The 16936-nt window shown below is 38.4% G+C and overlaps 1 protein-coding gene across 2 annotated transcripts; it reads left to right on the top strand.

Annotated features, from left to right (window-relative positions):
• On the top strand, positions 1-13440 carry LOC133440995 (G-protein coupled receptor 20-like). Of its 2 annotated transcripts, none has more exons than XM_061718357.1 (7): positions 1-446; positions 5512-5796; positions 5911-6177; positions 6267-6307; positions 7743-7827; positions 12281-12406; positions 12572-13440. In XM_061718357.1, the coding sequence occupies exons 2-7, from the start codon at positions 5599-5601 to the stop codon at positions 12755-12757; spliced, it is 903 nt and encodes a 300-aa protein (XP_061574341.1). In that variant the 5' UTR covers positions 1-446; positions 5512-5598; the 3' UTR covers positions 12758-13440. The 2 variants fall into 2 exon arrangements, with proteins under 2 accessions (XP_061574341.1, XP_061574340.1); XM_061718356.1 differs by having other exon boundaries at positions 6267-6511.
• Positions 13441-16936: the final 3496 nt, after the last annotated feature.

The following is a 16936-nucleotide window of genomic DNA, read 5'->3' as shown; positions in this document are numbered from 1 at the left end:
AGAGAAAGTGAGAAGGCAGAGTCCCTGAAGGAAGAGACAGACTAAAAATGATGCTAGAACGAGGAGAAGAGAAGAATAAGATGCAATGAAATGAGTGAGTCTACAACAGGTGGAGTTGAAACAGAGGCAGAAGACACGCTGTTAATGGGACGGAAATGATGATATGTGTTGATGCTCAGATTTGAGGGAGAATGTTCATCATTGCAGCCTTCCAGCGTGAATCGATAACCTGAGGAGAGCGACGTGACTGACGCACTGAAAAAGACAAATGAAACCTGAAAAAGCTGAACTATTCAAGTTTAGAAGGTGACATCAAAATGGATGTTTGGCAGTGATTCAAGGATGACGCATCCTTGGACACCAGTGAAGAGTTTTTGGATTTGGACAAGAGGACAGCTTCACCAGACAGAATACCAGAGTTAATCGGTCTGATTTGTCTCAAACTGGTAAGTTGACATCATCAACATGGCCAAACTTATCAAGCTCTGATAAAGGTTACGTAGTCATGTTTCATCCTTTAAACCAGATTTAATACATGCACACACAGAATTTATTTTAAAAACAATAATAACATGATGTATATTATTTCTGTTAAACATGTAAGGCCAATTATAATCTAAAATCTCTGATCAATTAACTGTGTAAGCAGGTACAAATATTTTTCTGATGTTTTTTTTTTCTGTCAGATTTTTTCGTAAAAAATTTACGTTTACCCTTTAATGCTTGACAAATGAAAAGGTGTAAAGTGAATGTAAAGTGTTATATTTTTAAATTAAAAACACCCCCTTAGTATCTCTATCAATACACTGGGTAATTTTATTTATTCATCAATTTATCTTATCTTAATTTCATGGAGCTATTTTTCTTTATTGTTTTTTATTATTATGGAGGTGGTGCTCAGAAAAGTCTCAGAAAGGTGTGTATCAAAGATTGATAGATCAGGCATTGAGGGGTTGGTGGCATATGAAGTCGTGTGATATTTCTGATATTTTACCCGGTCCGGCTGTGGAAACACCTTGCCAGTATTTGTTGTTAGTTAAAATACAGTTGTTGTTTTTAATTGAGAGTTGCAGCCACAACCAAAGGTTCTGTTTGCCTTGAGGGGAACTCTGATGCTATAATTTGATGATGTTCAGAGTTAGATCTCTGCACCATTATGCCGCCCTGTCTGTCTCCCCTTCAGTGTTTTTCTATCTTTTCAAAGTCAACACACACACACACACACACACACACACACACACACACACACACACACACAGGACTCCCACACTGCTGGAATTTATTTGGACAGTGTTATTTGTGATCTGCCTCTAGGCCGTCTGTTCTCTTCGTATCACTTTACAGCTATTGCATCACCACTCTCTTTGATGTTGGCGAGAGGAGCAACAGTAGGATAGAAATGCATTAGATTATATCTGGGTTGACTCATATCAGAGCAAAATACCCACCAGGATTCCAGTATTTCAAGAGGCACTTTGAAAACTGTAGTATATATAGTGCACTACATTAGCTTTTCTCTGTAACTTGTTTTAAGTAGTTTTGACAAAATGATCAAATCTTTCATTTGGTACACCACACAGGCCCATTTGGAAGTAATTACAATGTTAGTCCTATACAATCTTCTGTGATTCTTTACAACATTTTATGCTGTCCTTCTTTGGAGAACCTCTAAACACCATATGTTAAACTCAAAGCTAAATCCCACCCGCCATAACTATTTATGTGGCCCTCTAGAGATTAAAGTCAAAATTGTCTAATCAAAGCAGCTGCTGTCCATCATGCAGCAACCCTAAGTCTGTTTTGACATGTGTGGAATGAATCAATACATGAAATTAAATTAAAGGAAATAAGTACTGCCACAACCGGCCCTTTGAGGTTATTCATGATGCTGATGTGGCCCGAAAGGAAAATGAGTTTGACAACCCTGAAGCTTCCTCACACAAACTAAAATGACATTTTCCGTGTTCTTAATAACCCATTTAAAGTAATTCAATGTAGAAATACTACTTCTGAGTAGTAGTCTCCCGGGGGGCATATAGATTTTCTGGGTGGCCAAAACAAGGGCCAACAATAGGCTGCATAAAACAATGGACGAAGCATTACTGTAGGTCACGTGACACGTGATTATGGATGAGGAAGTGATAACGACTGGCTGTTGCCAGAGCCAACTGTCAATCAATCATATTAGAAATAAATGCATTGATTTATAGAAACTCTCATGACAATAATATTCACTTGCTCATAGTTGTCATGAGTGTAAAATCAAACGTTTGAGACTAAAATGTTTTGTAGAACTAGGCTGTAAATTTGAATCTCTATTGACCCCCATGTTAAAATGTCCAACTCACAGCCTGGTTTGAAACCACTCTTCAGAAAGCAATGGGTCACGTGCCCTAATGCTTCATCCATGGTTATATAAAATCTACGGGCCAATAGCCACTGACAATACAGTGCAAGGGAGTGAATCTGTCCAGTACGTCTTGTAATACCATTTTGTCATTCTAAAGGTACAGTTCCTTTTATCTGGCATGTAAACCTTCCTGTGATACACTTCCCACATGTGGTCAGATGTGTTTCCGCTATATTACGTGGCTTTAAATCTTTAAATAAAAAAAAAAATTTTGATTAAAAAAAAAAGAAACTTGGCTATTATTGTCCGTTGGCTTGGTTCACTATCATACCAACATGTTCTTCAAAAGGTATGCTGTACTTTTGGGCCCCAGATACTTTTTTTTTTTAAGAATCAAATAACTGTTTCTGATCGCTGTTGTTTATATTTCCACTGCCATACCAGGAAAATGAGGAAAATAAGTCTGCTTGCTTCTTGGAGGATGGATCTCGGCCCCAAAGCCAAGGTCTAAACTTAAGTCCAATTTGGTAAAAGGAAGAAGTGCACTTTAGCTTCAGTTAAATGACAAGGTAATAAGGCACATTCCTACAGGGTTGTGTCTTATTTGTGATTGAAAAGTAACTGATAGGAAACAGTCAGAAGGTAATGTTTTATTTTCATTGGGTCTTCTTCTTTTTCTTTTTTTTTTTTTGCATATCATGGTGTCTTCTCCCCATCATTTCACCAGGCCTTGATGCGGTGAGAGGAAATGACTTTTGTTTGATTTGATTGATTTGTCATGTGCATGACCTCCAGTTCCCCTTAGGTTGCTCTACTCAAAAGGGACACTCACTGTTACCTCAGTCTGTCAGTCTTTGCAGATTGGTTGAGATAACATATTCCTGACAGATCAGTGAGGGTCATGGGCCCAACCTCACCCTCCCACAGAGAGGACCTCTACTTCTTGGACTAAAGAAGACAAATGATAAGTTTAAAGGAGCCCTGTGGTGACAGGGAGAGTAACTCCTCCACCTGTACCTGCCGATTGCAGTTTCTCTCTTGAAGTGTGAGCCAACTCATCTGCAGGGTCACATGGAATAAAACTCAAAGTAAATGTATGCATTGCTAATTGTTTGTAATTATAAAAGAATGTGACTAAACTTCTAACCAAAAGTAAATGTTAAAACAAATACAGAAATGCAATAAGCATACTGTTTTTAACATGTGCCTGAACGAAATGTCATGTCACAGTATACACAAACTGACCCCAAACCATTTTGTCCAAAAGCACATATGTATGGTGTGCTATAGAAAATAATGGCATTAGCTTTTATCTTAAGGCTATAAATGACTCCATCTTAATGCATCTAGTAGTTGTTACGATTTTCCATTCCCAGCGCCCTGCACAGCCTGTAGCTATGAACATTAGTTAGGTCAGGATATGTTTGGGTTCAGCATTCATTTTCCCACAGCTCAGCTTTAGTCAGCGAGCTATCATTGAAAACCACTGCAAGTTGATCTTAATAAAGGAAGTATGTAGTTTAACACACAATTTGATTTTCCACAAAGCGATGCTCATGACACTAGTTAGTGGTGTTAATGATGATGAGCTACCTCCAATAAGCGGACTAATATCCGGGGATGTTACTGTGAAACCACCCATTTATTTCTTTCATCAGTCTTAATGTTCTGTGTCTGGACTGGTTTTTGTTCCTGAAGATGAATCGCATAATTCATGCCTCACCCTCAGCTGAGCATATTATTCTCATTAGCCGGAGTACTATATTTTTTATCTGCTGAATGATATTTTGCTAAGAAATGAGTTATAAGCAATGATGAGTATACAAAACACTAGGCTGAGTATCTTCAAGCGAGCAATTAAAGAGCATTTTTCATAAAATAATACACAGAGTACCATCATGTGCACACGTCTGGGTTAACAATCACTGAGAGGCTGGCAGAGTCTGTCAAGAAGTTTTTCTGCATCTCCTTCACAGTTTTAGTCTCATGCTGGAGATCTTCAAATTAAGTCAGTCAAGTTAATGAATCTGTCTGTCAGGTTTTTGAATGTCTTATTTTAAACAGTGCATCGTTACTGTGTACAGTAGATAAAATATGGTGCCTGGCTGCCCTCTGCTGTCTAGTATATGACACCTGAAGGATTATTCTTCACATTTGGATTCATAACTCGAATGTCTTATATTATAAAGGGTAAAAAAAACTGTAAAATGTAAAAGAAAATGAATGTAATTTTCTTTGTTGTCAGCATTTGCATACTTTTACAGATTTTCTCTCTTTCCAGTATAGCAGATGATTGGTGAATGTTTCAAGCAGTGCTCTCTCTCTTTGTGGAAAATCATCAATATTGTAATGGTAAAGCAGCAAAATTGTAGAAATAAGTCAAGACAACTCAAATTTGATCTAGAGATTAGATGGGTCTTTGGACTTGCATTCATAAAACAAATGTAGGTTTAAAGCATGATTAATAAAATATTGTGACACAAAACTTGAAGCTGTAAATATCCTGTTCATGCACAAACAGACTGTGCTTATCTCCACTCTGTTTGTTCCAGTTATGAGAAGAATTCACCATCTTTCTAAAAGGTAAATAAACACGGCTTTGACTCGTGCCAACCTAAAATGACTCAGTGGGGAGAGTATGGTTTCTCTAAGTTATGTAACCGATCTAAGACCAATTAAAACACTGGCCACAATGCAGTAGTTGGATTTTTCTGAATTATTCTTCCTTATTAATTATATCTAGAGCTAAATGTTAGTGCTTAAGTATTGCTATGTAAATAAGTAAAAGCAATTACTTTCTAAATAGCCCAGAGACCTCGGGGATAGTGATTGTGGTGGATTGTCATTAGTGAAGACTGAGTGGAAGTCAAGGCAGAAGAATAAAAAACAAACTACTATGTGGCTGTGTCTCTGATGGATGCTAAAGTCAAATGTAGGAAACAGCCTCATTACCCAGATAATTAAGGAACTATAGACCTGAAAGTGGGTCCAGTTGAAACTCAAACCCCTGTCAGTGGAAAATATGAAAATGACTACAATCTTTAGCACTGGCCAAAAACAGGTCAATTGAGTGAGAAAAGCCAAATACTCACTGAGCTGTTACAGACTGTGGAAAACTAAATATTAAGATACTAAAGTCTTTTTGTTATTGTGTGTTACAGTCTCTACTTCAGCACTGACTCACCACCGTCCCTGTCATCTTTTCAGTCCTCATCATTAACGTGGATCATTAACATCACATCACTATCATGATGAACTTCAACAGTACTGAAGCATTGCTCTTTATCAATACTTCATTTCCCATCATGCCCATAACAGCAGATGAGGCTAACAGAAGCAGCAAGGAAGCATATCTTCAAAGTATGGCCCATTTGGATGAAGGACTCTATAACGACTACTATGGCCTCTGGATCACACTGATGGTTATGAACTCTCTCATTTTTCTGGTAGGAGGTTTCTACCGAGCACTTTTGGGGTCTTTTCTGCTATTTTGCAACTTATATAAACAGTTATTGTCTAATTCTCTACTCTTCTCCTGGATATTTCCCTCTGTTTTCCAGGTGGGCATGGTCCTCAATACAGTTGCACTTTATGTTTTTTGTTTCCGTACCAAGCAAAAGACCACCTCGGTGATCTACACCATCAATCTGGCAGTGACTGACCTGCTGGTGAATCTTTCTCTGCCTACTCGCATCGTGCTCTACTACAGTGGAAGCGCTTGTCTCACCTGCTCCTACATGCACATCTTCAGCTATTTTGTCAATATGTACTGCAGTATTTTGTTTCTAACCTGCATATGTGTCGACCGTTACCTTGCCATTGTCCAGGTGAGTGTTTTGGGTTCATTGACCTATAATACCTGCTGATTTTGACTCAAAAGAAGGAATCCAGGCTTTATTTTCTTTTGTTCTTGCAGGTTGAAGCTTCTCGTCGTTGGAGGAACTCCAGTGTTGCTAAGTGTGTTTGCATTTCTGTCTGGCTGTTTGCAATCGTGGTCACCTACTCCTTTCTATCCACTGCTTTGCAAAACACTGGCTGTGGTATCTTAAAGCTTATCTTTCTTACAATCACTGAGTTCTTCTTACCCCTCATCATCATTGTGGTCTTCACGCTGCGCATTATGTGGGCCCTGACTGACCGTCGCCTAATGCAACAGAGCAGGTATAACCAGTGCTACACTGTCAGATCAAATAAAATAAGGCAATGCAAGTTTATTTGTATAGCACATATCAGAAACAAGGCAAATCAAGGTGCTTTACATATGTAAAACAAAAATTAAATAGAAAAAAAGACTATACTTTATAGTACAGTGGCATAATAAAAGATAGACTTAAGCTGACGTTACAGTGTCGTACTGAAATTGACATTGTTTAGATTTACATTCAGAATGGTTTGTGTTTTTTTTAGGCAGACTTGTGGAGTCATCGTTGCAGTAATCATTTGACTAAAGACATGGATTAGTTTTTTCAGGATCCTGCTGAGGCATTAATCATTTAGTTCTGGAGATATTCTTCAGGTGATAGAAGGCCAAACTTGTAATTGCCTTAATGTGTCTCTGAAGGTTCAGCTCTGAGTCCATGATTACACACAAATTTCGGCCTATCAGTGGTTTTTAGCTGTGTGCTAACTCTGAAATACTTTTCTTTTGATCCTAAATCAACTACTTCACTTTTGTTTTTGTTTAACTAAAACAAATGTGGCATATCCAATCATTGATTTGTTCTATGCATCTAATCAATGTTTGTATTGGTGCATTATCACCTGGTGACATCTTAATGTAAAGTTGTGTGTCATTTCTGATGATATGGTAACTTATCTTGTTGTTCATTATTATCTGAGCTAGCGGAAGCGTGTAGATCTTAGATAATAGGGGCTCTAGGATAGAACCTTGGGGAATTCCACATGTAATTTTGCCAGTTCAGATGTATAGTTACCTATTAACACAAAGTAGTTCCTGACCTTTTAGTAAGACTCAACCAGTCAAGTACTGTGCCAGAAAGTCTGACCTAATTCTCCAGTCGCTGTAGTAATGGTGTGAAATGCTGTGCTGAAGTCCAATAATACTAGCACTCTGGATCTTTGACGGTCTGCATTAATGTGGATGACATTGAACACCTTGACAAGGGCAGATTCAGTGCTGTGGTGAGCACGAAAACCTGACTGGAAGATGTCAAAGCAGTTGGTCAGATATAAGAAGTTATTCAGCTGTTAAAACACAGCTAAAATTGAACAAAATAAAGTTGAACAGCATTCAAACTTCAAAATGTTTGATACAAATATGCAAACAGTTACAAAAACATACCACTGTACAAGTTCAAAAGGAACAAAGTAAAAAACAAAGGCTAATTTCTAAGGCATTAAAATCAGTGTTTTCATATCAATCTGTGCTCAGGGAGAGGAGAAGGAGGGCTGTCCAGCTGCTAACAACTGTACTGATTATATTCACTGTCTGCTTCACCCCCTTCCACATCAGACAGGTACGTAATGCAAGTTTATTTTTTTTATTAATTTATTTTTTGCATGTTGGAAATAAATAGACAAATACATACACAAGTTCACATGCAATCATATGAGCCACGCTCATACCTCCGACCACCCAGGTCAAATACCACATAGGCAACAGTGTAGTTGCACCGTCGATTTTCCAACACTACCTGTTACAATAGTTTTTTTGGAATATTAATCAGAAAGGCTTTCAGTGAAAATTCAGATTAGGTTTGGTGTCAGCAATATTAATTCAAATAGTGAATGGCAGAGAAAAAAGACAGCGGTAGGAAGACAAATTACTGTCAGAGTACTGAACATGAGTATATATTGACATATAACCCTCCTGATATCTTAACATTCTCAGTACTCCCCTTTTCCTCAAGGACATGACCCAGCCTTGCTAAAACCTTAATATGAAGCAGCTACATTTGATGTTAAATTCTAGGTATATTTTGCATGAAGAAAGATGTGATGAATGGCATCTTGGGATGTAAAATCCCCCCTCTGCTAACTGCATCCCAGGACTAGATGCAGCCTCACCCCAGAAACCTGTAAACACCTGCTAAAATGAACACGTGATTCTGTTGGCACACAGGTCAATCCCATTCCTCTTTTTCCAGTTGTCTCCATACTTACAAAAACTTTTTAATCTCTTGTATGATTTTTTTCAATAGTTGTTTGATAGACGGATAAAATGTTGAAATGTCTTGGCCCCGGAATCAACTTTGTGTCATTTTGAGCTGCAATCCCTCCCTGGTTGTCACATGGTGCCGAGGAACATGTTATCTTGCAGTTTTCTGACCCAATTTGCTATGCTCTGGGTTGTAGTCCTCCTCATTTTATTCAGATCTCCTTGTCTTCTACATCAAAGATGTCTTGTCGGACATTTGAAAAAACGGAATCTCTAGGGGCTCTTCAGCATCTACTGTAGGGCTGACTGTTTGTCTACATGTGGCCCAGTGAAGGACTGACAACCTATTCTGGGTGTACCCATGCTTTTTCCACAAAGAGAACGATGATCGGCTCCAGCAGACCCTTACGACCCTGAATATGAATAATAGATAATGTAGGGATGGATGAATAAACACAGTGGTGTTTGGGTCAGTTTTGACCAGAAGACAACAGAGGGCTTACATCTTCTGCGTTATGTCCCAACCAACTGTTATGGTATGTTAAAACTTGGTGGGCAGATTTTGGAACCAAGAAAGTCTACTAATCTTTAATTTCCTCTGGACCTTTATTATGAAACTTTTAAATTTTTAACTGGGGACAAACTTAGTGATTGCACATTTTGGAGTAAAACTGTGTTGAGAGAAAACACAACCCTACTGAATCCCCTGCACTCACTTCTCTGTTTCTGACTGAGAAGGAAAAGTTGAAGAAGAAAAAATGAACCCGTCTCATGAACCTGTGACCAATATTTTGTCCAGGAAAAGGTTGTTTTTTTACCTCCCCAAAGTCAATAAGAGGAGAAGATCAAAACAGGCTGGATCACCATAATACAGGTTCAGTTCTCTGTAGTACAAACAAATGTGCATGGAGCATTTCTTGTCATCTTCTGTTTGCTATGTAGAAGCTTGCAGACTCAGAGCTTCTTTGTCTTGTTCGTTAATCCAAACAAGCAGCTTCTCACAGACATCAATAGATATGCAAATAAACAAAATGACATGCATGAAAATATGAAGATCACCCAGACATTCCTGGTGAAGATTACGGTAACTGTTATGAAAGGGGTCATGTCAAAATACTTTTTTTGTGGTGATGTCATTTTGACTGGATAAGTCCAAATAAGGGCAAGCCATCACAACAGGAAATCAACATGTGCACCTTGTGCACTGTGGGGATAGTAAACTGGTGTCATTAAAAGACAGTTGCCAGCAATGAAAAGATATGGAGACCACTCTGAGGGTCTATGAATAAAACCATGATCATCCAGAGGAAGATAATCCACTAGAAGAGTGCCTCAGGGTACAGTAGCAGAATAGGATCAGAGGAAGTATCATAGAAGACCAACATCCTCCACAGGATGTTTCATTGGAAGACAGAAAAGGGGGCTGACATTTAGAAATCCTAGTGGCTGCAAAAGGTCTACCTATAGGACAGTGCAGAAGGGCTAATCAAAGCTGAGAGAGAATAAGCGATATGCATGAGATCTATGAAAGCAGGGGGTTTTCATAGCAGAGAAGACCTACAGGCTGTATAAGACACCCCTGAGGCTGAGCAGTACAAAGTAGGGTGGAAGTACTGTGTATACTGTCAGACATAACCACGCAGCTGGTATAGTGTGTATGATCATCAAGTGTGGAGTACTTCAGCAAAGGTGGCTGAGAACAATGAAGCCAGGATCCTGGGGGACATCAAGTTCTAGATCAGTGGAAAGGAATGAGAAGCAGAAAAGGGCAAATGTGTTAATGTAAGCAGACACATTATATCAAAAGGAGTATGAGAAGGCTGATAGGGTGCCAAGAAGAAATAATTGATACAGATGTGGAAGGTAAAGTCCAAAGTGGTCTCAGCAGTGGGATCATTACAGCTACTGAAGAGAGAGGCTCTAGCACAGCCTTTCTCAACAGGGGTGTCGCGGCACCCTGGGGTGTCCTCTGACTGCTTTAGGGGTGTCATCAAAAAATTACCTATTATGACATTTCATATATAAATATATGAATGCATACATAAATACTTTATTTTTGCCTATGAATGAATAAATAAATAAATGAATAAATAAATAAATAAATAAGATACCGTATTTTGACGACTATTAGGTGCATATAAACGTCTTTTTTTTTTTTTTTAAATGTGCTGTGCGTCCAATGACGCAATGCGTCCATTGTATTATTGTAAGGCGGACGTAATTGAGGCCACCATAAGAACATTAAAGGGGGAAGGGGGGCGCGTGAATCACCCGTGATTTGCGGACGTGTTAGAGACCATCATCATTAGAGACCAGCTGACTTTCGACATCTCGGTGAATCACATGGTGGAGAGGACGGGGACCAGCACGGTGGCGATGAGAAGTCATCGTTCACTGTTGTGCTTGGCTGCCACGCTGATGGACAGAAACTTTGGTGATTTTTAATAAGAAAGACTTTGCCTAAAGAGACTTTTCCAGCCGGAGTTATTATAGAGGCAAATGAAAAGGGCTGGATGGATGAAGGGATGATGATCGAGTGGCTGAGGCAGGTCCATGTGCGGCGACCTGGTGGTTTGTTCCACACATCCCCATCGCTGCTGATCTGTTACTCCATGCGCGCTCATCTCACAGACAATGTAAAAAAAGAAGTTAAAAATATGAACGCTGTGCTTGCTGTTATTCCGCGAGGTCTGACGAAGGAGTTCCAACCGCTGGACGTCGGTGTGAACCGGCCGTTCAAAGTGAAGCCTGAATTATGGTTCCGCGTTAAATCGACGCGTAGCCTACGGCATAGGGTACGCCGTAGGCTACGCGGCGACGCGCACCATACGTGCGCGTCATATGCATTTACAGCGACACAGTGTGGTTTTTAATTATATTTTACTCTGGGGTGTAGTGAGAATTCACTTTTGAAAGGTGTCATGACTGAAAAAAGGTTGAGAAAGGCTGCTCTAGCAGACTCCTGAAAGAGCATCTGATCTCTGTCCAGAGGTGTGCAGGTAGAGCTCAGAACCTATTCAGCAGCCTCAAAAATGAAATATACATAACACTGTTATCATCTTCTGTAACCATTCTTTAAATGATATGCGCCATCATGTAATTGTCCAACTGGACTCACATCAGTCTGACCAGCACTTATCCATGCTGTACCCTCCGTGATTTCTTCCTTGTGTTGTTCTCTCAGATGTAAGTCGCTTTGGATAAAAGCATCTGCTAAATGACAGTAGTAAATGGTGTTTTCCTTTACAAGATAGTAACTGATGAAACAATCTGAGGGGAGCACGGTGGCTTGGTGGTTAGCACTGTTGCCTCACAGCGAGAAGGCTCCCGGTTCGACTACCAGGCCTTTCTGTGTGGAGTTTGCATGTTCTCTCCGTGCTTGCGTGGGTTCCCTCCGGGTACTCCGGCTTCCTCCCACGGTCCAAAAACATGCGTAGTAGGTTAATTGATGATTCTAAATTGCCCGTAAGTGTGTGAGTGTGTCTGGTTGTTTGTATATATGTGGCCCTGCTATAGACTGGCAACCTGTCCAGGGTGTAGCCCTGCTTCTCACCTGTGATGAGCTAAGATAGGCTCCAGCAGACCCCCGTGACCCTGCAAAGGATAAAGCGGGTATAGAAAATGGATGAATGGATGGAAACAATCTGAGACATAAAACTACTTTCAATTGAACAGGGCATAGTTCATGAACACACAGCTGGAAACAAGGTCGGGAAGAATATGTAGATGATGATTCTTTTGAATTTGTGCAAGATAATATTACTTAGTCATTGTGTGTTATATGCTTTTTTGTTGTTTTTGTTGTGTTCCAGGTTCTGGTGTACTTCTACCCTGATATGCCCCATCATGTGATTGTATACCACTTAACTGTCACTCTTAGCAGTATGAACAGCTGCATGGATCCTGTTGTCTACTGCTTTGTTACAAACAACTTCAAGGTAAGACTTAAATACTTTCCTGACTCTCTTCTTCATTTTGTCCTTTTTAAAAACCTGTCCTCCCTCTCTCTCCCGTCTGTCTCTCCCTCAAGATATTTGTACAGCCATCACTCATTGATCCACTTGGTTATTCACTGAATAATTTACCACCCTTGCTGTCCTCAGGCCACCATGAGACATCTTTTCCGCCGTGCAGAGCCGGATCAGACCAGTGGTGAAATTGTCAGTATGCAGCACAGCTCCAAAGCCTCAGGAGGGCCCGCCAACGCCATCACTAATAATGTGCTCATGATGACCAAGATTCCCAATGCACTGAGGAGAGATTATTTGAGGAAGAATCATACTCTGTAAAACTTTTGTTCTGTAAACCAAAGGATTTTATTTTTTACTTGAATTTTGACAAGATCATTTTTTTTTTTGTCTGAAGCGTAACTCTATTATCATGCTAAAGACATTCTTATCTTATTATACTATCTAGGACTGACAAGAATCTGGAGGAATTATGCATCTCAAAGTTTCTTTGTGAACACTGAAACCCTGTGTACATCATCTTTATTTTAAATTTGTATAATTACCTTTGAGGTGTATTTGCTCAACTAAATGAGAAAGCCTATTTTTTGAAACCCATTTTTATTAATTACAGATAGTTCAAATCAGTAATGCATAAAATAATCTCTAGGGTAAGTGTTAGTGTGTACCTAATAAAATGAGCAGTGATTTCTGCTGTGTCTGTTTTGCAGTATGAAATAACCAAGATGCAAAGCAAATGCACCAACTCTTATAAATACACATTCATTGTGTAACATTTTCAGATTAACAAAACTTGGATTAACTCCTCACGCTAATGACCTACCATCCACCTATCCCACCTTTCCACATTTTTGCCTTATTCGCTTGTAAAGATAGATAAATAAAATCTATAATGTCTATCTTCACACAGCAAAGGGCAATGTTGCACATTATTTAAAAGAGTATTACTATAAGCCACCATGGAAATTGTTATAACTTGGAAATTGGAACATGGAAAGTGTTTAAGTGGATTACTGAACGCAACTACTATGTAGTACTTTGGACTGTAGTGCTTATATATTTTTAATGAAATAAAGAAAATATATTCACAGCTATTATTTCTTCAATGATCACCGAAACTTGTATCATGTAATCAGCAGGCATGGACTGTCATTCCACTGCTATGCAGACGACACTGTATTTAAAAACTGGCTCTAACCACTTCGAACACTCTGCACTCTCCACCTCTTCCACTCTCACCACCTGCCTGGAGGAGATAAAGGCATGGATGAAGCAAAACTTTCTTCAGCTAAACAGCTCCAAGACTGAGGCCATCCTAGTTGGTACTCTGCACCAGGTCCGAACTTCCACCATAACAAGTACCACCTTCTCTGATCAAAACATTCCACTACTTCCAGTGATCACCAACCTTGGGGTAAAAATGGACTCCCATCTCGCATACGCGGCCCACATTCAACAACTCTGCAAAACCTCGTGCTATCACCTCAAGAACATCGCCAAACTCCGTCCTTCACTTACCATGGCAGATGCTGAAAAGTTGGTCCATGCTTTTGTTTCCTCCAGGCTGGACTACTGCAATGCACTCCTTGTCGGGATTCCTAGCAAGAGCACTCAAAAGCTCCGATACATTCAGAACAACGCTGCTAGGATCCTGATGAGGGGGTGAAAATGTGTCATATCACTCCCATTCTCAAAACCATCCACTGGCTCTCTGTATCACTCCGGATTCAGCAAGGCCTCTCTCCTCACCCACCGATGTGTTCATGGAACTGCTCCAACTTACATCTTGGATCTCCTCACTCCTCACTCCTCAGACATCCTCACGCTCCCTCCGTTCCTCCTCCACCTACCTCTTAAAAAACCCAAAAACTAAACTCCGCACAATGGGTAATGGAGCCTTCAGTTCTGCTGCTCCTCGCCTATGGAATGCCCTCCCAGACCACCTGAGGGCCTTGCAGACTGTGGATGCTTTTAAATGTGCCCAAAAACCCACCTTTTTAAAAAAAGGCTTTTCCGGCTGATTTTATTCATGGTTGTTTTTAACTTGCAGCACTTTAAGATTTGTTTTTTTTGAAAAGTGCACTAGAAATAAAATGTATTACATTATTATTATTTATTAATCTTTTACTTTACTTTACTTAGTTTTTTTTCAACTTTGTTAGGAAAAATCTCAGTAAAAACTAAAATAAAATAATTATGTCTAATTATTTATTATGTTTTATTTTTTTTAATCAATTATTCTCTATTTAAATGGCTCAGGACAACATATCATTATCATACCCTTATATCTTATTGCTATTTATATAACTAATACAAATTTTAAAAACAAACATTGTTTTTTTTTTTAATTTAACATTTGCAAAAAGTACAATGATTACAAATATTCACATTATGCAATTTCAAGTTGAATTATAACATATAAAGAGTATAACTCAAATAAAAAACAAAACAAAAAGCACAACACATTATAACCAACCAGGGGGGATGAAATTATAACAGAAAGACAAAACATTTACATACATTTATGGTTTTGATTGCTTTTGAATTAGTAGAAAACTTAATAGAGTCCAGATACTGATTGAATTCACAATGAAAGGTAAAAAAAGAGTTTTTTTTGTGTAAGAATTTGGATTTGTGGATGTGGAATTTTGCAAGGATAATCAACAAATTAATAATAAATGTTTCTTTTGGCTTTGTTCTAATCGTTACATGGTCAAAAACACCAAACAACACATCCTTCCTGTTCTGTTTAATGTCGTTGGGGGAGAACAGTACACTTCCAAAATAATTTGAAATCAGTTTCAATGCTTTCAGACACAAAATTACACATATCACTCCAAAAAGTTTGAACAATGGGGCACAGCCAGAATAAGTGAGTCATTGTTTCCGAATTTGCAGAACAAAAAGTACATTTTGAAAATCGATATTTCTTTTGAATCTTTTTACAATGTGATCATTTGTAGGATAGAATTTATGAATTAACTGAAATGAAATTTATTTAACTTTGTTTGTCACCAGGTATTGGTTGGGTGAGAGCCAGACCTTCTTCCAGTTAATATTTTCTACATATTTATTCCAATATGGGATCACATATGGAACTGAAGAGATATCCCTTTTAAATAAAGTTCTAATTGTTTTATTATTCTTATTATGGCTTCAGGATAGGCAAGTGTTGTCAACTGTCGTATCAATCAAAGGTAGCAAGGCTAATTGTCGGGTTTCCATTCTAATTTGAGACTTAAATAACATGCACACTCCAGATGGGATTGCTCCAAAAACGTTTGCATAGTCTCCAGGTGATATAGGGATATTATATTCTTCTAAGAACTCAATGTAAGAATAGAGACGACCAACCCTGTCAAACAATTGAGCCACAAATATTATGTTATTTCCAAACCAATGTTCAATAAAAATGTATTTGTGTTTAAAGAGTATATCCTTGTTGTTCCATATAATATATTTATGGGGAGATAAATTGTGTTTGAAGATGAGAGATTATGATAGGAAGGCCTGGCGGTGAAATTATGACATTTTTGTTGGGATTTTTTCAATATTGTAGTTGCATGCCAAGAAAAAATTCAGCCCACCCAATTTTGACAGAATATAAGAGGGTATGAAATTCCATATGGAGTGGGGATTTTTATATACATTTTTAAGCCAATTTATCTTAAATGTGTTATTTAAAGTGCAGAAATCAAGAACATTTAGTCCTCCATTTTCATATTCATTTAGTAAAACAGATTTTTTTACATGGTGAGTTCTATTTTTCCAGACAAAGTTGAGAAGCAGCCTGTCTATCTCTGTAATGAGTTTCTTGTCTATATGAAGAGACAGAGAAGCATATGTAAGGCGTGATATGCCTTTGCCTTTGAAAGTAGAACTCTACCCCTGAGAGAGAGATCCCAAAAAACAAACATTGTTTTTTATTTTTTTTATTTTTTTTATTTAAATCTCAAAATACAATGCAAAATTAAGAACAAGGGTAACATACAAATACAGACATTCGAGCACCATATAGAAAAGAAATAAACAAAAGAATATATAAAGAACAAGACAGTTGAATGTAAATTAAACATAAATAATAAAAACAACATAATGTGCGAGAGTAGGTTTCATGTAGTCAAATTGAACAATTTACAGATGCCGATGGTTTTTTGTGCCTTTTTGTTTTTTGATGAGTAAATTGTCCTTATATATAGATCAAGTTCTTTTTTAAGTACAAGGAGTTCAGGTTTTCTGCGGATGAAGCGTCCCTATCTTGGTGATTAAAATTATGAAAACCAAAAATAACATTCTTAAAATAAAGATGAAAATCAGAAAAGACAGAATCAACAATATACTTATGGAAGTCCCTCCAAAATTTATAACTGAATTCACATGACCAAAATAAGTGGGAATATGTCTCAGGATATTTTTATTTACTCTCATATGTAGTTGTGCAGCGTCATCCCGGCGCTGTTGTGGCCACGCCCCTCTGCGTTGCCGTGGAAACCAGTGAAA

The sequence above is a fragment of the Cololabis saira genome, chromosome 3 (genome assembly GCF_033807715.1).
Source record: "Cololabis saira isolate AMF1-May2022 chromosome 3, fColSai1.1, whole genome shotgun sequence".
Classification (NCBI taxonomy): Eukaryota; Metazoa; Chordata; class Actinopteri; order Beloniformes; family Belonidae; genus Cololabis; species Cololabis saira.
The sequence above is the reverse complement of the archived record's forward strand: the minus strand, read 5'-3'. Positions and strand labels throughout refer to the sequence as shown.